Here is a 22,919-nt window from a genome sequence, read left to right on the forward strand (position 1 = left end):
TTTTCTTGTCATATTGTGAATATAAAGTGTATTTGGGGCTCGAGATTTGCTTCAGTATACTGCAAAATAAGGACAAATCTGAATTATTCCTTATAACATGATTTGCATAACGTAACAATGAAGATATTTCTGCAGAAATTTTCAACTATTTATTTTAACTATTTATTTAATAATATTCTAGTTACAAATATACATTTGGTGATTTTAGGTAAAAATATTAAAATATATAACAAAATTCGATACAGAAATATACACCTATTTTTTATAAAATAAAATTCTCTTACAATGAAGAGATGCCTAAAAGTAGTTCAATAAATTAACTAATGCGAGGCAAATATTTGGATTAATAAGATTTACCTTGGAGGACCAAGGATTTACGAACAACTTGAATCATCCTAAATAAATAAAAATTGATTAAAATTGAACTAGGGTTTTTTTTATAAGTTTTTGGAAAAACCTATTTGTTTCCCATTTATAAAGGCTCCCGGACGAATGTAACGTATTGTTGGCTAGGTTGGCTTCTCCCAACTGATCACAACATGAATTTCACATACAAATATTATAGTTCTGCGTGAAGGGTTGAGAACTCTTTTTTGAAAAAAAGACAAACTATACAAATAAATATTGATTATAAAAATATATATTAATATGGGAAAACTTAGCAAGTCCTAATATTTCACGAGGAGTAATTTTCGCGAATTTTCCAAATAACCAGTTCTCCAATAATTTTCTTAGAGAGGTGTACCAAGCAGAGATTTTTTTCGAGATTTCGAAATACAACTTTAAAATAAAAAGGTTTGTTGTTTTTTATATCCCCTTCATCATTACAACAAACATTTATGAGTTATAAGCTTTCTAATGATATAAAAATAAATGAATTGACAAAAATAAATTGCGTGTTTGATGTAGTCTCAATAAAAATAAAAAATAAAATATACAAATCCCCATTCTAAGATGATACTAAGTAAAGATAAATTGGGCTTCCGTGTGTTATGAATATTATTCGACATTGTTGTTTACGTACACAAAGAAATCACTTACTGCTGTACTGACAGTTTTCAGAGTGACATTTACAGTATTCTCCATATTCCAACTTGACGTCCCAAAACGAATCTCCATAATTAAAACTAAATAAAAGTTCTTGATACTATCAGCTACAACAAGGTGAAACTTCGAGGGTAGCATTTTTTTCTTTGTGTGCAACTATATTGAAATTAAAATGACTGAATGATATATTTACAGTCTTTTTTTTATACAAAAAACAGGGCATCATATCTGTGCAAAATCAGATTTTTGGATGTTTCACATTGATGAAACGAAATGATAGGCCATGATCATAATTTTTAGGAAATGTTACTGCTACTTCTAAATGTTTATTTAAAATTTTTTTTTTTGAAAAACGTAGGTGAAAGGTCCCAATCCTTGAAATAGGTAAAATATAATAAGCCACCAAGGTACATGCAAGAAATATACCAATGCACCATTCACCAGAAACAAGCCTAAATAGTGGGCGTCATATTAGGACAGACGTTATACACACAAATGCTGACGGCAATACCAGACAAGACATTCATTCTACATATACGAAATAAAACTGAAGGGGGCACTAGACTGCTGTTTACGAGTTATAGTCTTAAGCAGTCTACTGTGGGCAATGACGTCAAAAGTTAAAATCTATATTTTTAAAAAACTAATAAGTTCAGCATCAGAAATAAGACGAAGAAAAAAAATAAGGCAGCTGTTATGAAATAGGAGTCTTTTTTATCATTCCAAGAATCCGTTTTGAACGCGAAAAAAAAAATGGAAGGAATCGAACATTGATTGATTTTTTGTCTTTTGTCATTGGTTTTTTCATCCGTTTAGTGCTTCACGAATATTAATGCCCACAAATGCAAGAGTAACATACTGCAACTTGTTTTAGGATGAGGCATAGAATCCTATGTATATATAAAAAGTGCCAGGCAAGCTATGTAAATAAAGATGTGGAAATTCTTTCATTTAGTTCAACAATAATATAATAGGTCAAAAACGTTTCTCCTCAGGCATTAGACCGTGGTTTCTCCTTAGGCATTATACCGTATCCCTGATCGAGATCGCTAAACTTATTATATTCGAGTAGGCTTACAGTAAAAATCAATTTTGAGTCAGTGACAATGTTTACCCAGAATTGTTTTTCTTTTTTTTACGTTACTTTAGATGTAATTTTATGGGAATGGGGAGGGGCTTGTTGGAGATCTTGAGACAGAAATTGAAATATTTGCTTTAATTTAACCCCGAAAAACAACACACGCTTATTGGTTTGCGATACACTTGTGACTTTGCATTTATATTTTGCATAAGATGGTCAATCACAAATAATAGCAACATAAAGTCATCGTAAAATTCTTCGTGTTTTCATCAGGGTATTTCGTAACACGACGGAACTTAATGGAGTTACATTTTGGTTAACATAGATAAACAAAATAATGTAAAACAAATATAATACCACAATTCTTCCTTTATTTCTATCTCGCGAAATGCAAAAAATGCAATTTCTGGAAAAGAAATGTCCTAAGAGAAAAACAAAATAGCATGACAAAAGTAAAACAAAAAATGAAGCACTAAAGACATCAAAAGGACCTCCTTGTGCACAAAAAACATAGGTATTAGCAAAGCAGATGGGACCAGATTTTAAAGTCATAACCGCTCAATAATGTACCTGCTGACTGGTGGTAAAAACGTTTTGAGCAGGTACAATCCTGTTTCTAGTTTCGGAGAAAATAACCATTTTCTTTAAAACTCTCCTGCAATATGGCTTTTCAGATATTGCGACTGTAAGGGCGCAAAGGTTTGGGAACTACTGTGCCAAAATAAGTTGAAATAACCAGTCATTGGTTAAAGTAAGTCCAAAAGAAGAAAAGTTAAAAGAGTAAAACTGCAATATCAAAGGTTCATATGAATATATCAGGTAACAGTATTTACAAAAACGATTCGCCTCATGGGAAAGTGATACCATTTCTAAATAAATATATTAGGTTGATGTATTTCTGGTCATTGATAACCGTTGCTCCCTTGTATAGAGGCAGAACACAATACCATTATTCATGACGCGGACATCATACCTTACAGGTTCAGATGTTCCATGGATGTTACCATGATCCTTCCACCTAACGCCAGTATACCTGACAGTCTCACCAATGTATCGTTCTCAGCACGAACAAAGATTTTCAAAAAACAATGACATGTGTGACTTTCTTCTTAACAGGGTTTTAACCTTTCTTCTTTTTCAAGATACCAAATTTGACAGAAGGCAAGGTGAGGAAATTAGACCAGTTATTGTTGCTGTTGTATATATCCAAACATTTGTGTCACTATATCTGAAGTTGCCATGCAATTGCTGACAACTTAAATTATACCCTCGGTAAATAAAACCGTGGGAGAGTGGAACTTTCACAAATTATAATCATTTCTGCCGGTACCCTGGATTTGCTTAACCTTTAATTAGCGAAACTTTTGATAATGGCGCCATTTTTCATTCCTTCGAAACGTTTTCATTCACAGAAATGCAACTTTTGTGAAACCATTCAAGGAACATTCGATTTATCTATCATTCCATAATTCTGTCGTGAAAAGATGCGTTCACAAAATGAAGCCGACTCGTCATGATTTTAAATGTCAGCGTTGCAACCATAAAACAAAGGCTTGCTACCATAATCGTTCAAAAAGACATCTTTTCGTTCTTATTTTAATTCACCCCTTCTTTGGCCGCCTTTTGACATGAGTTTCGATTAAGTAGACACATTTTCTCTCGCTCATCTATTTCATGCATATCGCATAGTAACCACTTAAGCACATTTTATACGTCAAATCTCAAGTTCTTTATTTTTAATCAATTTCTATAATTGAAGTTGTTTAATAGTTGTTTATTTTTATTTAACTAATTTTTGTAATTTATTTAAAAGAGAAAAAAAGGAAGTCAAATTTTTGGTATGCAACAAAAATTAATTGTAGTTTTCTTTTCTAAGTTTTTATTTCTTTTGTTTTGAAAGCGTATCCCTACTTTCTATTTTGGTAACTAAATATTTTGTGTTGCTTGTTATATTTGTAGAGAACTGAAGTTACTCAATAATTTTTCAAAATCGTGTACAGCTAACCAGCAACTGCTTCGCAGTGGCTTGCCTTGTACACCAAGTAAAAAAAGAAGACACATATATGTCTCGAATAACGCTTATATCAGAGTAAAATATCAAATCTTTTGTTTTTATATTTGTTTAGTCCTAAAGCCTTCACTTTGGCTTTCAAAATCAACAGTTGCTACAGGGCTTGTGTTTTATGTAGTAAAAGCATTGCACAATAAAAATTCAGAAATTGCTTTGTTGGAAAGTAGAGTCTAAAGGACAACAGAATAAGCTTGATGTCTCAGTAATCATTTGGCAGCTTAAGTAGAATAAAAAAGCCTTCTTACCCGGTGTGATGTGAATAGTTTTACAGCTCTCATATTGGCATCACAAGAATGGTTAATAAACCTTCCACAGTTACCATATTTCAACGCGTCCATGCAGTTCGGTTCGTCACCGGAAGTCTAAACGTGAATAGATAAATATAAATATACAAAAAAGCACACTCGTCAAATATTAGTTATTATTAATATTATTTGAACTTTTTTATTTTACCAGGAAATTATCATCTTTATTTTTAAGTTAAAGATCTGTTTTCAAAATATTTTTTCTAAAATTTATTTTAATGAAATGAAATTTATTTTTTTGATGCTAACCCTAAGACAAAATATGAATGGAGAAGAAAAGATAGCGGAAATAATGCTAGCAAGTTTGCTCCGTGTTTGCACACTTAAATTACATACTTTTTTGATCAAGGGCATTTAACCTTTTATTTCGCATTTTAAATTGAAATTTAACATAAAGTTCACTTCAGACTAGATATACGCAAAACAAGAGCTATTAGACGATGCTACTTTGCATCTTTAATTCTGCAATTTTATTAAAAATATGCGCAATCGCATTGTTTTGTATTTTGCATTTTTCACAATCCCCATTGGATGGAATAATCCGAATAAATTTTTCTTCGTGTCATTGCAAACTGTCTTTGAGATTTTAGGTGAAATTTGTTGGCAAAGGAGAAATTTACAAAGAAACAAAAAGGACTGACCTTTGTTGTTGTAGATATTACAACTGCAACTGATTAAGTTGACTTCTACGTTAAACTCATGTTACATTATAGTTTGCATTATACTGTGAAAATTTAACTTGTAAGCTTTTACTTTTGGTAGATGTATATTTAGTATAAATTTGTGGGAGAAGATAAGATGCAGTACAATACCTAAAGGTATGATCTTTATAAATGTTAATGTCCATTATTACAGGAAAACTTTAGTTGACAGGTATTATCCAAAATATACTGAAATTGATTTTGGTAAATTAATTTCGTCGTCTTCAAATTTCTTTCTTTTGCACATTTCGGTTGAACTTAGTTAGAACGACCGGACCAGTTTTGATGTATACCAATAGCATTGATTCATGTTAGTTTAGACAGGAGGATCATATATATCATGGGAGGACCATGCAATACATATACAGATAAGAATTTACGTGTGTTCCAGACCGTTTGTTTTACACTTTTTACCATTTCGACACAGTACAATATACAGGAGAAATAATAATACACGTCACAACTTGTTGGTCGTTTTGTTAAACTTTTTTTCAGTATGACTTAACATGCTAAAGTATGTTGTTTTTATGTCATATTTTTTATTTTACATTTTACTTCTGCAGTTGTTACACAATTTAATCAAATTTGAGTTTTTGTTTTCACTGTGCTTATATAATTTGGAACATTTTGTGTCAAAACCTTCAAATGATATAAGGCTAATGTTTAAATTTAAATTGCTCTTGGATTGTCTTAGTTTTTCACATTAACATTTTGGTATCCTTCACAGTAGATTTAGACACGGGAACACATCTAGTTCATTCACAGTGCTCACGAGATTATAAATATACCTTTAAATCTAAATTAAACAAATAAGTATCTTCATTTCTTCTTTCCGCTTCTTCATCTGTAATCAATTCACCAACATACGATAAAATGAAAGCTCCCTGTTGTATCGGAACGAGAGTACGTAAGCCCCAACCTACACGAATACATAATGAACCATTGAGACAGTTTGTATATACATAAGTCATGTATCTTTAAAAACCCAACACACCTTTATTTCGTGTTTTAAATACTTGCAATTGGTGTTGTATTCCTTTTTGAACTAACCTATTTGGACAGTAACTCCAACAAGAACATAGAGGAGTGCATTCATATAGCACTGGTGACTCTTCGTCAAATATAGCTACATCTATCTTTCCATCCTATAAACAGTACAATTTATATTGATTCTGACCAACAGGTAATCTTTCAACGCATTAGCATTTTTTCAGAATCAGGAATACATGAGGACGTAATATTTAACTGAATGATGTCAATTGTCCTCCAATGTGATAGCAAATATTTGTGCCAACTTTTATTGAAAGATTTTTAGGCGCTATATCACCTTTCAGAAACTACAAGAAGCCTGGCCAAAATAGGGTAAAGATAAGTTTTTTGTGCCAGGCGGACACCATTTTCTTCATTGGGGTGATTTATTATGAATTCCCCCGAGAAATACATTTCGCAGAAAATAATTTTTGCGAAGCAGTCATGTCAAGATAATATCGCGAAGACATTTGCCAATGAATCAATTTTTTGTTTTTGGAAAAACTTTTTACGAAACTAGTATTTTTTTTGCAATTGTAATTTATTTCGGGCCTATTTATCGAGAAGGTAGCCTGTACTTGACTCGTATAACAGAGTGTGCCCATTGTTTTAATCAACTACAAAGTAAAAATAATTACCAAGAAAAACTATATAAGAAAAAACGAACAATCCTTTTGTTTTTACCTAAAGTTAATTTTAGCAAGAAAGTCATTTTTAGTAATTTCGCAAAAACTTATTTTCGCGAATTGACCTTTCTACAAATTTTGGTGAAGATGGATAAAATTACTCAACACAAAGTATAAAAAATTCATGTATGTGGTTGGTTGGCGTGCTTTGAAATAATAAAATCACCTTTATTAGGGCATAAGCAAATACAAAAATTTTTCAGTCCATCTTATAACACAAAGCAACACAAAATTACTTACATCTAAATACCAAAGTTTTTGTTTTTCAGATAGTTGTATACATTTACAGTCAACACACGCTCCAGTGCATTTACAGGGCTTAAATAAACAATTAGTTACGATAAAATACATATATAAAGTATACGCCAGAAGTCAACAATTGCCTGTAAGTGTTTCCTTTGAAGCTAAGGTGAGTGAGTTCATTCTTTATTTTCCATACTATTATAAACATTACAATGGAAAAGAAGCAAGCTGCTTTTCTATTCTATATGGCAATATACTGGTCTTTAATGACAAATTATAATAATAAATCACAATGTACTGAACGAAGAAAAATTAAGCCGTAACCAAGTTCATAAAAATCTCGAAAAATTACGCAAATTTCCAAAAGAAGCAAACAAACATTTTTGTTGCAAGGAACTATCCGAGAGTATTATGCTCTCTTCTCACGAAAGATGGTGTATATTATATATATATATATATATATTCAGTACATTACCCTGACTGTTGAAAGTCCACGCTTAACACTGACATGACCGGATTCTTCAGGTTTAGTTATATAAATAAAATCATCCAAAAAAGGTTCATCATCAAGCTATATTTAAAAAGAACACGACAATGAGACAAACTACAACCCGAAGTGTGTGAAAGGATTTGTAATCTAACACATTAAAGTTTTTACAAAGAAATCATTATTAACACCATATCGAATTAGGACATGCCGACGTTGACAAAAATTAGCACCCGTTAAGATTTTGGATCTAAACAAATACTTTAAGATCCCAATTCCACTTCGAACATTGACCAATTACTTTTTCACAAGTTCGGAGTGCGTGTTATATTGAAAGAGCATTTTTAATGGCTTGTGGTTGGGATCATTGAATTCCGCCCTTTTTCTCAATATATTATGTCCCCCCTTGTAGTTCGAGCGTAAGTTATCACTTGATTCAAATGCTGACGTCATCTAATTTTTTTTCATTAAATTGTTTATTAATACCTGGACAACACTTGTGGTAAGTTTCAGGTCCAACGGACAACAATTTTAGAAATTACACAGGGGGGGTCGAATCAGCCCCCCCCCCCAGCATTGAGGAGCCCCTAAAAGGCCCAGCAGGAATAGGGTTAAGAGTACCTGGTTTATGCAGCTAATAGGAATTCTTTCTTTTCCATGTGAGATATCACTAAGAATATACAAAAGTAAAGAACAGCATTCTAATGTAAAAAAGAATACAGTATTTAATTCATATAAATAAAGTTTTTTTTTATATCTGAAAAGAATAGACACTTGGTTAAAGGTATGACCGCCTAGTATTGGTATATTCAGCTTTGAAACAAGATAACATCAGCTCACTTTATATACATGTAGTGTGATTTTTTCAGATCGTCATCCACAACTTCATCTCTTATTCTGATACAATGAAATGTTTTAGAGCTTGCTGGACATACCTAAAATTAGAAAAAGGAAGTATTGCAATGCTCAATATCTCTTTACCATTATATTCTATTAGCTGGTCATTTTTCCTTCGAATTTAAACAACACTAGCGTGGCTTGTTTGTCACATTTAGCTACGTTAGGCGCTTGCCGTCCATGAGTTACGTGGCTACATCGGTTTACTCATTACAAGACCCTGATTACGATCTAAAATTTTCCTTGTCCTAAGTGGTCAATTCTATATTTGCAAGAAATTAGCACCTTAAATGTATTAAAAAGGAAATATAAAAGACTTTATTTTTTGCATAAAGGCTTTTCGGGTTGGTCCATCATCAGTATATGGTATTAGAGGTATTACATTTTGAGATTCCAAAATGTGGTAAAATTTGACAAAGTAGGAGTGAAATGGATGGGTTATTAAACTTACTTAAATTGCATAATTGCATTTCATTGCATATTAACTCCTCGGAACCAATAATAGTGAGAGTAGCTAACTAAACTAACTAAATTAGGGGGAGGGGACATCTTGAGTGGTTTAAACATTGCATTCTTATAACAATATTGGGTAAGTCTTGGTATATATCATTACATTAATTTGCTACTTCTAATATTAAAAAATTAACGATATTTTAACAGTATTTAAAATGCTGAAACAGTACTGGGTGGCACAGTACTGGGTGGCACAAAATTCAAATATTGTCAGTAGAAGGAGGGTGGAATAAAAATGTTCTGGCTGGCATTAATGGATGGTGAAGGCAGAAGAACTATTGGAGACTCGGAATAAACGTAAAAGTAATGTTCCGCATTCACTTTTTACCTTATGGTATGATATAACAAACTCAGAACTTGCACGTCTAAATTTAAAACTTTAAAGTAACAATGCCAAGAAATTATAGACTAACTTCAAGTGCTGTTTCATTATTCTTGTTCTTTATTTTGTGATTTGCCCCATGAAGCAAAAGGAACCTAGAAAAATAACGATGGCAATTTTGTCAAAACCAACTACAGAACGTAACAGATCAGTTTAGAAATACTCACTGCGTCACATGATAATGATCACCTTTTGCTGCAACATGTCTAAAAGATAGATAAAAGAACACATTAGGGAAACAAGTGTTTTATTGTTGAAAATCTCCTTAATGGCAAATTTATAGATTTAGATACCAAACCATACCATTTTATAAAAACTACAATCAACAAAAAAAGGATGACATCGACATAATTATGTCAAATTTTTCGTTACACTCTCATCTGCAAGGAAACAAGTAAAATTGAAATACAATACATTTTCTTATTTTCTCTTTAACGCTATCTGGTAGAGTTGTACAAACAGTACAAAATTTTAACTGACATCTTCTCAGAATTTTATGTTTCCTAAATTTTTAAATTAATCTATCTAGGAACAGCATCAATGTCTCGGCAGATTTTAACAGCTTAAGTAAAAGGTTGGCTTTATGTTTCAAATTGTTAATAGAAAGAAAGATACGATTTTGACAAAAATTGTGTTAATAACTAACAACACTGCACAAAACTCTTGAAACATAGTATTATACGAAAGCACAACTTACAAGGGAGTTTCACCGAATTTGTTCCTAGTATTAACATCAGCAATTGCAGAATCGGAAACTAACTCTCTAGTGCATTCAAATGATCCAGAAATAGCAGACCAATGCAAGCAAATGTTCATTTCCTACACGTAATAATGAGAAATCAATTTTAATTTTAGTAAAAGATACAGACCACAATGCTTAAAGCGTTTTGTTTATGATATATATTTATCATGTAAGGTTTCTGTGACTATTTTTATACACACAACTTACATTATCTAACAGATTTGTGTATGCACCTTTTTTAATCAAATATCTCATCAACAAATGATTAGCATCATTTTCTGCTGCCCACATCAATGCAGTCCAACCATATTTATCCTGAAGCAAATATAAAAACAAGGATTATTTTAAAATTATTCTAGCATCACCGGGTAGTCACAATTTTAGTTAAAAAAATTATGCTACCCTTGTAGAAACATTTGAAATGATTTTTTTCTTGGTCACAAAATGGTTGGTGAAGATAATTGAAAGACGCAAATTATGCAAGGAATATTGTACGGTAAACGTGTAAAGACAAGGCCCAAATTCGTTGAAACAAAACGATATATGTCGCCTTGGGTTATTGATGCAAGTGCAGCTTGTGATGTTAGTTTATTGTTAAAATGTAAAAGCAGATTAATAGCACAGGAAATATCGGGTGGAAAGAAGGAATGCTTGTGTTTTTTGTAAAATTAAAACAAAATAACAAAATTTTGCTTTGTTAAAACTTCACACTGACATTTCAAATGAGTATAGAGACTTTTTGAGCTTTAAAAAATCATTACAATTTCATAGCAGGAGAATGTGCTATATGCACTATGCAATGTCCTAACCTGTTCATTCAAGGATATACCAATTTTTACCAACCATCTAACAAGCTCAATAGAACCTCTTCGTGAAGCAGCATGAAGCAAGTTCATACCCTCTGTATTCTAAAGAGGTTTCAAACAAAATTGATCATTGTATGCAAATTAATTAAAAGCTGATGTGTGCATCTTTACTTACTCTAATTCTGAAGTCAGCACCTGCCTTTACTAGAAACTGAGCAACACTTAAATGCTTTTTTTCCACAGCATAGAACTAGAAATAAGATTTAAAAAGCAGATGTAAACACAACGCAGTTTTATATTTTTTCAGGTTTTATACAACATTTTTGTGTGTGTGTATTCCTTGCCAAATAAACTTGGTTGAAAACAACTAGTTTAATGTTTATGGTGACAATTTAAAATAATTCTTGGGTATTTCTTTACCTGACTTAAAAAGGGATAGTCATCTTTCTAGAATTTAAACTATATGAATTGAAAATAACTTTTAAAACGATCAAGATTGCCACAATATTTTACAGTAGTTATATAATTTAGAAACAGTATGGGACAAAGTTTGAAAATTTGGTAACAAACTATATAGCTAACTACATATACTGATAACTTATATAGATATTTGGTTAATAAAGCATGGATAAGTTATGAGTATTACTTATAAAAACTAATTTTGTGCACACAATATTTTTATCTGATTTAAGTGTACTAAATGACTTACCAATGGTGTCCTGTTGTTGTTATCTCTAATGTCAACTCTTTTAGTGCCAGCCTAAGAAAAGAAACAATTTTTTTAAGGACTTGTATTCTTCAATAGCGAGAATCTTGATGTCAAAGGGAAAGGCAAATTTAACCCTAAATCGCTTACTTTATATAGTAATACCAAGAGCATATCCAAATAACCCTTAGATGCAGCTATATGTAGAGCTGTCCTACCCTCTTCACCTTTCACTTGGGCAGCAGGGTTGGTTCCAACATCTATATAACAAAAACAACTGTAAAAATTTACAAAATAACAAACTTGTTTATGAGACTACAGAAGACCTTAAAAATTATTATAATTTATAATATTTTTTGGATGTCAAATACTATATACAAGGTAAGTTAATTGTGATCAGGTGATGTTTATATAGAAGAGTATTACTAAAATGATTGGGAATAAGTTGAAAGCCAAGAACGGACGATAAACACTTTAGGCATCAAATTTTTAAAGGCCAAACCTTTTATAATTGAAAAAGTTTATGCTTTCCGAAATTACAGATTTCATCGAGGAAACCTTTCCGATCACAAAATATTCCGCATTCCTCTATCCCTAAAAATTTTTTTCCCATAGGTTTTTACGTTTAGTGATGGCATCAGAGAACACTGTAATATAATAAAAAAATCAACAACATTTTCACACTATGAATTTGTTTCTATGTAAAATATCAAATTAGAGCCTGTTAAGAGTGGATTCGTGTTTTATATGATTTTATAGACAAATTCGAATAAGCACACTAAATTTTAGAAAAATTTCATCATTTATCAATAGATTAAACGACATTCACTGAACTAAAAAAACAACGGAAATCACTAAGATCTTTTATAAAAACTGTTGCAAAGGGAACAAAATTGTTGCCTGACGATGTCCAATGAGTTGGTCGAAATATCATAATACTTGACAAAAGTAAAAAAGCAAACAAACAAACAAACAAACAAACAAACAAAAACCGGAAAAGATTTAAAAAATATGCTTACTCAAAAATGCCATGACCTTTCCTATTAAACCATGTTTTACATGAGAATACAACCCTTTTTGGTTCAATCGTTTTGGTCTACAATAAATATTTTGTTAAAACAATAACAAAGAACACATCTATAGAAAACATATATTTCTTGACGATACTACAGAAACCGCTACCACAAGCAAAATAAGATTTTTTCTTCAATACGGCTGCACAAAATTTGCCGAAAATAATTGTTTGACCCTGTACAGACTGTTTTTATTTTTGCAACTGTAACAGTGAATTACTTTCTGTAAATTCTGCCTAGGAGTAAAGTTTTTTTGCCATGAATGTATGTTAATCCAATTTTGAGACATTAATTATTGCGATTCACAAAAGTAGATTGCGTTTTGTGATACAAATTATTGCGATTTTTACAAAAATCTGTAAGAAAATTATGTCAGCAATAATTTTTGACACCATTTATGACAATTCATATGCTGAAAGGGGACTCCAGGTATAAAATAATGTGGGACTTAACTATAAAGCTTAAAAAGTTGGTTAGAAAGTTTTTTTTAATTTTTAAAAAGCTCTCTTCGTTCTCCAGATATTTACATTTAAAGGATTTTAGATTTAATTATGCTGCATAAATTATGATGTCATATTTGAGTAATAGCAAATTTCGACATTTTTTGTCATCAGTAATTTTAGACCTATTAAGGGATGTGCATTCAAACTTTATCAATGCATAGATATTACAATAATAAATTGATTAAAATAATTTTCTTGCTAAAATGAGAATTCCTTTTAATCAGTCTTTAATCATATGCTACTATGTGATCATACACCACTCCCTCAATAAAAAAGTCGCAGAGAAAATGCATAAAGTAGTCGCCTGGCAAAAAATAGCAGGACCGAACGACAAAGACAACAGCTATACAACAAATATAATTACTTCTCTGAAAGTGGAGCAGTTAATATTTTCTTTATGAGATCTTCTTGGTTAATCATACCCATACCATCTACAGATACAAAAGGAATAATATATAAGACGAGGAAATAAAAAATAAATGACAGAAAATCTTATGTGATCTTACATTGTAAGAATTCTGTCATATCTTCATCTGAATCACTGCATGGAAGCAGGTTCAACAAATCTCTAAACAATAAAAATAAAATAAAACAAAGCAAAACAAAACAAAAACAAAACATAAGTGCTTGCAAATAGCTTTACAAGTACGAGCGTCAACTTAGAATTGTGATAACACTAAGAAAAGAAACTTACGACAAATCTGATGTTGGTGATGACTTTTTTGCATACTTCTCAACTGAAATTTTTGCTATGGCAAAAAAGTGTATAGTAGCCTGAAAATTACTAATATTAAAAAAGACTATGTATCTTTTTTCCCGTTTAAGAACCGTTTCTCATTTCAAAGCCTACTATTAAAATGTTCAATCCTAGCAAGCCCACATCCTTTTTTAAGCACCAAAAGTTCTTAATACAGTTGCAATTAAGCACTTGTAAACATTTATAAAGAAAGTATGCATGGAAGAAGGGGTAACGAAACTTGAGGATGGATATTGGAACGTTTCACGTGATTATTGTTCCAATATTATTCCATGTGCAATTGAAGGCACTAATCTTTAGGTTATACATGAAACAGGCACTAATGGTTTGTCTGTTTGAAATTAGAAAAAAAAAATTAAACTGTTGCTCCAAACTGCTACTTCATTTGATTCAATTTGGGCACACCTTCGATGATGATGCTCTGGCTGTGACAGTGTCATTCAATAATTCACCATTTTGACAACATCATTTTAAACATTAATAGTGCTCTTAGCAAAAACTTGATTGTTGACCCAGCAGTGAAGGAAAACTGTAATGGATATTCACCTTTGAATTGTCATACTCAGTTATTTTTAAAGGTTGCTGAGCAAAGATTTAGTACATAATTTGACCCATTAGCCATCCACTTGCTATTGTCCAGTATTTAAAAGCATTCTGAACTGTGAGACGCCCACAAGGTGTCTATTAACTGCTTTAAATTATTGTCCCTTCTTTGTTCATGCACATCCTCTTCATAAGATGGAGAATTTGTGCGAAAGGGTTGAGAAGAAATAAGGGAAAAACTCCACAAAGCCGAGAAGGATGAATTGTTAAGGTGTTAATTCCACAATAAGAAGAAATTAGGAGGATAAAGGATCTGAGGCGACCTTGTTTCTATAACGATGAGAAGGATAATTACCAAAAAACAGTAGAGCGTCATGCTTTTCAAAATAACCAAAATATTGATTAATTATTGCCCAACACTTTTGCAGTTGATTTTCACATTATATAAAGTTATGTTGTAGCTTGCCTTGATTGTCATTAGTAAACAACTTATTATAATGATAACAAGGGTAATATACCAAAAAACAGTAGAGCATTAATTATTGCCCAACACTTTTGTAGTTGATTTTCACATTATATAAAGTTATTACCTTTTTTCACAACTGCCTGTGGACTAGTTTGTGGACTTTCATCATCAGAGTCATCAATTACAATTGGGGCAAGGACTGTAATAGGAAATGGGTTTGCAGTTGATTAAAACCCCTATTAAACACCTTAAATATGAAAAAAGACTTTACTGTACCATATATGTAATATTAATCGACACAAAGTCTAAATAATTAAAAGAAAAAGAGAATAAAGTGAATAATAAAACTTACCTCTAGCTTGACCAGAGCTCATTATAGCTTTCCCTTCAGCTCTAAACTCTGATTTAACAACAGGTGCTTGGCTTGGTTTAGCTGAGTTTGAGGATGATTGTGTACTTCCATTATCTGTTTCGTCTTAAACAGTTAGAGTATCATTCACATATGCATATTTTTTTCTATTAGAACACCAAACTATACGAAAGCCTTGGAATGCCCATTTCCAAGTTACTTTTATGGTTTATATTTTATTGACTTAGCTTTGCAGTTAAAAACAAACAAACTAGACCACAACATTTGATAGTGTTTCTTGAAAAGAAAAAACATAATAACAAACAATGTGCAATACGCTCTTTTTATGTCACTTTTTTACATTTGTATGCAAGTAAAGAAATATTGTCAATTAAATTTACCTTCTGAAGCAGTAGAGGTAGCTGATGAAGTAGAACTGACATCATCATCCAAGTTTATTGTTGCTATCAGTGTTGATGGCACATCTGATCCTATTATGACATTAAATTGTAACTAAGGCATATTAACAATGATTAAAAATGTTTACTTTCCAGTGCAAAATCAACTCCCCCTCCTTGATTGCTGGGTTTTTTCATATATTATTCATACCTGATTTTTTTCAGCTAGGTAAAATAGAAAATTCCCATTTTTACAGCACTTCCGCTAAGGGACATGATTTTTAAACGATTTACGGCGATCTCTTAGCTTCTACGATGCCGTTTTCATGAATTTAAAACAATCTACGGCGATCTTTTCGTTTTTACTATCCCGTTTTCATAATTTTTAAACGATCTACGGCGATCTTTTCGTTTTCTACGATCCCGTTTTCATGATTTTTAAACGATTTACGGCGATCTCTTAGCTTCTACGATGCCGTTTTCATGAATTTAAAACGATTTACAGGGATATTCATTATGCACACTGCACGAGCTTTAACTTTCGATAGCATTTTCGCTTTACTTTAAAATTTTCAGACATGCTTGGTGAATCATGCAGCCATGATACAGTGTGCGAAATCTTTTTATTCGGAATATTTTTCTTTTAACAGGGTTCGATGCAGCAGGGGATGCTTAAAAAGAATCTTTTGAAAAAAACAAAAGGCTATTGTTAAAAAAATAAGAATGAACTAAAAAAATCCGCACAACGTTTTAAAAGGGTTAACCCAAGGTTCATTTAAAAACAAAAGCTGAGAAATAACGAGATTGTAAAAAGTTGGAGCTCGTGGAAGCTGATTTTTGTTTGTTTATGATACATTTTTAAAAAGGAGTTTCTGCTGACTCAGCAATGTTAGTGTTAACTTAAAATCATTTTATTATGTATTAAGGCCTATATTTTCAGGAAATAGTAAAAAAATGGTATAAATAGAACACTGAGTAAATAATTAGGCTATTTGGACAGCTAAAAAAGGGTTACTGCCACCTTAAGGAGTTATGTCTTAAATTGGAAGAATATCCAAGCAACATGATCTAAAATTTATAGTTATTAAAATTTTTGCAACTTGATATTCCCTTACCAAATCAAGGACACTCAAATTTGTGCTGAGTCCCTCCATGCCAAAGTAGAGAGGTTTTCCATATACAAATTTTTGATGTATAAAACATAAAGCGCTGTAGAAAATAAGATGCAGAATCATTTTTAAACCAATAAACAATATATTCTAAGGTGACAGTAACTCTTTTTAAATTCGAAAAAAATTCATATTAGTTACCAAAGGTTATTCTCAGACTGTCCATATTTTTTTGGTTAGACAACACTTGGCGTGATTTATAGCTGTAATACTATTATCATTCACCAACAATATTCAGCTTCAACAATTTCTCTTTTTGTTTGTGAATATTTTTGCTGGGACAGCAGCTTTCTGCATACCATCAGACTATGTTTGTTTTAAAAGATAAGTCAATGAAAAATCACGAGGTCGTAAAAAGATGAAGCTCGTAAAGGCTACGTTTTTTCTTTATTGCATAATTATAAATGAGTATATCTGCTGACTTAGTAAAATAAGAAATTAAACAAAACTGTTTCTATGTGTCTGAAGGTCATTATTTCCAGGAAATAACAAAGAATATTTGTATAGATAACACATAAACCAAAAAATCCATCTGTTTGAACCAGAAAAAAGGCTTAACTGCCATCTTACGATCAGGGCAGTTTTGCAAAAGCAGCCTGGCCTCAGACTGTATTATTAAATCATAGTCGGCCATAGAAATACTAAATGCTAATGTAATATATACTGTTTTTTTGAAAATTGTAAATCAGGTGCCTGCTTCCTCTTTTTTCAAAATACACTTTTCATGCTAGTGTTCGAAAAATGAGTATACAAAATGATTTCTCTTAATAATAAATCTACGTTGTAAGTGTCATATTTTCAACATTATCCCAATGGAAGTTATTAGATTTTACCAATTACAGGAATTTCATAGAAATCTAAAAAGTAGCTTCTAGTATATATCTATGATTATGGGAGTTATGGAACTTTAAAATCTATCTAACAGGTAGTATAGCAATAAGTAGATACTAAAGAAAAATGGCAGGGTGTCGCTCCCAGAATATTTAGGGTTAAAGGGTTACTGCAACAAAATTTGCTTTGTAAACAAGGAAAATAACTTAAAAGCTATTAAAGGCTGTCATAAACAACGTATACGTGTTTGAGGCAAGTAAAAAACAAGTTTTGCTTAAAAAGACATTAAAAGTGATAAAATAAACAACTAGTGATAAAAATTCAATTAAGAGAATAAGTTCTCTGGAGAGGAACTGCTATTCAGTATTTTAATTTAGACACATGGATCAATATTATTTTTTTTTTGTTCCAGTTGAAAAAGGCAAAATGCAACATTTTGTTGATGTCATTGAGTTGATGACAAGAATTTAAATGGTTAAAAATAGTTAGTAAATCTTTTATTGTAGCATGATAAAGACAATTTGTTTTTAAGATGATTGTTTTATAAGCAATTGAAAATCTTTCCCCCAATTTGACGTTCACGCAACACATTAAATACTTTACAGGTTAAAGCCAAGTATACAGAATCCACAACATTAAAAAGATGAAGAGGGGAAGAAAATATTACATCTTGGCATTTTTCACTTATTTATATCGCAGTTTGTAGGATTTGCGAAAAACATAATCAGGCTCAGAGCGTGCTGACCTGATGCTCATTTGAAAAAAAAATAAACTTATTGCATAAAAAAAATAGTCAAGTTTAAAAATTATAGTCGTGTTAATTAAGCCTTATTGTGTATAAGAAATAAGTTTGTGTTTAATTAAAATACCCAATACAAGAAACAACACATCAGAAGGATTCACCAAAGCTAGCCAATATGTTTAGCATATTGCTTAAAAATTTCGCTATCTGAGGTTGAATATGCTAATAAGAATTATGCCTATAAAAATGCAACAAACTTTTGACCTTCTAATAAAAAACAAAAATTATTAACATGCACATTTTGGAAGAGAGTTAAAAATAACCTACGTACCTGGTAAAAACAAACGATTTCTGAAAACTGGTATTGTAGGAAATTTTCTGGCTGGTTGAAATTGTGGTCGATAAGACATTTGATGTCTGACACCAGGATAAGGTGGTCCCATACGAACTGATGGTATCTGATGCTGATAGATAACTGGTGGGAATCTCACGTTTGCGTACATAGGTGATTGACCTAGTAGATTTTCAGACTCTAAAGTTACAGCATTTGTTTGTTCCTTAGCATTGCTTTTTTTGTTATCTTTAACAACTTCAGGCTCTGGACTTGAGTCAGTTGATATATATCCAGCAGATATGACAACAACTAAAAAGCAGAAAAAGAATCCATCCAATATCACATATATAAGCACTTAGTGCATGTCCTGGCATATGCACAAGTAATTACATGTACACATACTCATGAAATGTTTCGGCACAAGTGAAATAGCATGTGGAGAAATCCACTCGCTTAGGGAACCAAAAAGTGAAAAGATTTATTTTTGTAATGTCACCTATGACCATATCCTATTTTATTTTAGGAATTTATTAGTAATCTTTGCGTGAAGCTTGAAATGCTGATCAACAAATGTTACAGGATCATGTGCTTTCCGAGACATTGAGGCTTAAAGGAGAACTAACGATTGATAAAAAGTAATCATTATAGTGTGAATAAGAAGCGTGTAATATTTTTTATATTTGTGAGCATTGGTTCTTAAGATATTAAAGGTCAAAGTGGTACTTTAGTCGTTGCAATGACAGTTTTGGTGATGATTTTCTGTTCAACTAAAAACTGTTTTCAATGATGGCAACAATGATTTTAAAGATTGTTCTTATAAAAAAGCGTGTATTCAAATTTACTATGAAATATTATTATGATAAATTTTAAGCCTTGTTAAGCTGCAAATTTGTAATAATGTATTTGTAGCTGTGATTGGCAGAACATGTGTAGTTTCTCTCATTTCCTATACAAATTTACCATGATTTTAAATTAAGAGATTATTCTCTAAAACTAAGATATAAACCCTGGAAAAATAACATCAGCAAATATACCTTTGTTTAGCGTATGTAATGTTTATAAGAAAACTAACGAAAAAATTTTTTTGGAATAAAAACATTCTTATATATCATTAAGGTAGCGGTATGGTAAGTAATTACTTTTTTTTTACATTTTATTTTTATGGAACATTTTACTTTTAAAACTGCTCTTTCCAATGAACTAATTTTTATTCCAAAATGTTTCCTTAAAATTAAAGGATTTAGTATTACAAAGTGTTTCACTCCCTATGTCTTTGTTCTGGCAATCAAATATTTCTGTACATGAAGTGAGACATGATTTATGTGTACTAAAAATAAGTTGATGTAGAAATCCATTCAAAACTTCAAAAAAGAAAAGAAAAATAAACAACGGAAATTTGATTCAGAGAAACAAAAAGAGTTAAAGGTATTGGATAAAGGATCTTGGTATGATCAATGAATAATTTTTTCGTAAAATTTGTGGTTGCCTACTCTTCTTAAAAGGGATCTGTCTCAAAAAAAACATTAGATGATGTCTCATTTTAATTTTTGGTCAGCGGATTTGCAAAAGTGATTGAAAGAAAAAGCAACAAAATTGAGTGTTAATTTTTAGATCTTATAGATGATTTATGGCATATTTTTAGATTTAAATTTAGACTATCCTTAACATGTAGACATATTTTTTTTCTGTAAACTTATATACTTTTGAGACTAATCCCTTCACAGTTGGCCACACCCACTTTTTAAGAAAACATTTTATTTTATTTTTTCGTAATATTGTAAAAGAAACTTTTGTTAACAAGTACATATATACTTTTATGTTTTTTTTAAAAAAAAAGTTGAAAAATGCACCAGCCGAGTGTCAGCATGAAGGAAAAGGGCTGACTTTAATGTTCTCTATACTTTTTAAACAAATCAATCACGAAAGAAATGAATGTTATGTAATCAGCATAATAGCCTTTTTTATCGCTTTATAATATTTTAGAAAAAGAAAAGATTCACAAGTGCGATAAAAAGCACTCGTAAATCTTTTAAGAGTGTGCGGGAGAGTGCGCGTGCGATCGCACTCGTCTCAAGGCATGGCCTGGATATTGCGAATATTTTCCCTTTCACAAAGATAACATTAGCATTTTTGACTGTGTGCATCGTTCAAGATATGTGTTCAAGTTGATAATAAGTGTCCTGAATCCAGTACTGTATATCATTTTTAATAATTCATGTATATTTGAACACAACAAAATGTATGACAAAAATTTTAAATTGCATCACTTAAAAAAAATTGTATCTTACCATTACTTTCAATCTTTTCAACTGATTGATCAAAGGTTCTTTTCATTTTACCCTTTTTCCATATATATTATATATGCACCCTAAAAATATAAATATGAAAATAGCCTTTTTAAAGCAGATTTGTCACTGATAATGGCATCCTCACCCTTTTTACATGGTTATATATTCTAATTTACATTGCCACTTATTAACTACAGAAAGAAATACTCTGTGACACAGTAGGTGGGCATCGTATAGGATTTTTTACTGACATGAATTTATAAACTAAGAAAAACTGTCATAACAACTTGGAAACCTAATAAATAATCATCAGATTTCTCCATTCATTTTTAAGAATGATGCAAAATTTTATTGATGTGTCTGGTATTTTTTATTTGTGTCTGGTAGTGAATTCTAATATTGGCTGAATGTGTGTGCCAATATATATATACCTTCATTGTTCCCAGATTACTTTCAGCATATTATGGCTTCAATTCTGATAACCTTTTAGAAGATTCACAATAAATTAGTGGTAAATTATGCGGAGTATATATTAACGCTACATATATATTTACTAGGGTTTGGAATATCAAAATGTGTCAGGTAGTAACCAATATTGTAATAACCTCAGTTTCTTCGAAACTTTTTTAACATGTGCACAGCCGCATTTTTTTTAAAAAAATCATACCGCTATTTCTTCATCATATTCAAAATCTTATATATACTTACTTAAAGTCTTAAAAGGATATATAGCTAGATTATACAAATTTTTTTTGCACCAAATTAATTATATTGGTAAGCACATTATAACAACTTTCAAATCACAAAAATTGCTCATACTTTAAGTTATTTTATTTTAGATTTCCACAAATTAGGCCCAGGGGAAAACTTAATCATGACTATATTCATTCAGGGTAAAATCTTGACTAATAGGTGATAAAAATGTTCATAGAAAAGTCAGTGCCAAGCTAAAATGTTGCATACACAGTTATCCTGTAGATAAAATATATTGATTACTTGAAGTAATCAAATGAAGCGATTATATAAATTTAACCAGAACCAAGGAATAGACTAACACCAATGAAAATGATCAGCCGACATAAACCGTATACCTAAAGTATAGCTAGCTAGCAAAGTATATATATCTAGGTTTTTTATTTAGCAATAGCTTTAACTAGCTATACATATAGCTTTGTAGAAAAGTTTAGATCACATGATAAGCTAAGCTAGCTACATAATATAGCTACACATTTTTTGTAAGCCACTATTTATAAGCAAGTGAGCTAGTATTAATAGAAAAATGTAGCCATAATAGCTGAGCACGAGTCCAGGAATGCAAAAAGTTTATTCATATACTTCTTTGCACACTCAAGTTTATTTGACAGTTAGCTAGCTACATGACAGTTATATTTTTGACAGTTTCCTAGCTATATAAACAAAAATTATGACTTCCTTTTTTTTTCCTTCTTGAATAAATTAGGAAAATTTATTTTTTAAACAAAATCCTAAAAAGCTTATAAAAACGTGTAGCCAGCTATAAAGTTCTAAGCAGGCATAGTTTAGGCTAGCCAAAAAAGCTTTCGTATTATATAAACTATATCTGTAGCTACAAACCGTAGCTAACTTAACTACGTATATGTAAAAAACCATTTAATGTAATGGGTCGTGTATTTCGTTTACTGTCATATCATGCCAAAAACCAAGCAATAAAAATCTAAGGATATAACAAATGCAAAACAACCGCGATAATTGAAAAAAAGCTGAACTAACGACCAAAAAATAATAAACAAG

At 31.1% G+C, this 22,919-nt stretch overlaps 1 protein-coding gene across 3 annotated transcripts; it reads right to left on the reverse strand.

The window, feature by feature from the left end:
• Positions 1-152: 152 nt before the first annotated feature.
• Positions 153-21,254, reverse strand: LOC130662786 (histone-lysine N-methyltransferase EHMT2-like). 3 transcript variants are annotated; one of them, XM_057461718.1, is made up of 27 exons: positions 21,150-21,253; positions 18,859-19,170; positions 15,789-15,878; positions 15,391-15,513; positions 15,163-15,237; positions 13,967-14,021; positions 13,779-13,840; positions 13,637-13,703; positions 12,716-12,792; positions 11,847-11,956; positions 11,700-11,750; positions 11,166-11,240; positions 10,994-11,092; positions 10,392-10,499; positions 10,140-10,261; positions 9,610-9,648; positions 9,474-9,537; positions 8,491-8,585; positions 8,272-8,320; positions 7,639-7,734; positions 7,161-7,238; positions 6,200-6,350; positions 5,994-6,124; positions 4,445-4,561; positions 2,486-2,550; positions 1,042-1,127; positions 153-395 (listed from the first exon to the last, which is right to left on the reverse strand). In XM_057461718.1, exons 1-27 carry the CDS (start codon positions 21,193-21,195, stop codon positions 391-393), a joined length of 2,448 nt encoding a protein of 815 aa, XP_057317701.1. In that variant the 5' UTR covers positions 21,196-21,253; the 3' UTR covers positions 153-390. The 3 variants fall into 3 exon arrangements, 2 of the variants coding, with proteins under 2 accessions (XP_057317701.1, XP_057317702.1); XM_057461719.1 differs by lacking the exon at positions 153-395 and having other exon boundaries at positions 1,072-1,203; XR_008989101.1 differs by lacking the exons at positions 153-395; positions 1,042-1,127; positions 2,486-2,550 and having other exon boundaries at positions 6,256-6,350; positions 21,150-21,254.
• Between the last annotated feature and the right edge of the window lie 1,665 nt (positions 21,255-22,919).

The sequence above is a fragment of the Hydractinia symbiolongicarpus genome, chromosome 10 (assembly GCF_029227915.1).
Source record: "Hydractinia symbiolongicarpus strain clone_291-10 chromosome 10, HSymV2.1, whole genome shotgun sequence".
NCBI lineage: Eukaryota > Metazoa > Cnidaria > Hydrozoa > Anthoathecata > Hydractiniidae > Hydractinia > Hydractinia symbiolongicarpus.

Excerpts from the sequence above, each read along its gene's own strand:
- LOC130662786 (XM_057461718.1), bottom strand. The coding sequence starts at position 21,195 with ATGAAAAGAACCTTTGATCAATCAGTTGAAAAGATTGAAAGTAATG. Across the intron at positions 15,514-15,788 it reads TACCTCTACTGCTTCAGAAG|ACGAAACAGATAATGGAAGT; the intron begins GTAAATTTAATT and ends TAACTGTTTAAG. Across the intron at positions 13,841-13,966 it reads TCACCAACATCAGATTTGTC|AGATTTGTTGAACCTGCTTC; the intron begins GTAAGTTTCTTT and ends TTTATTGTTTAG.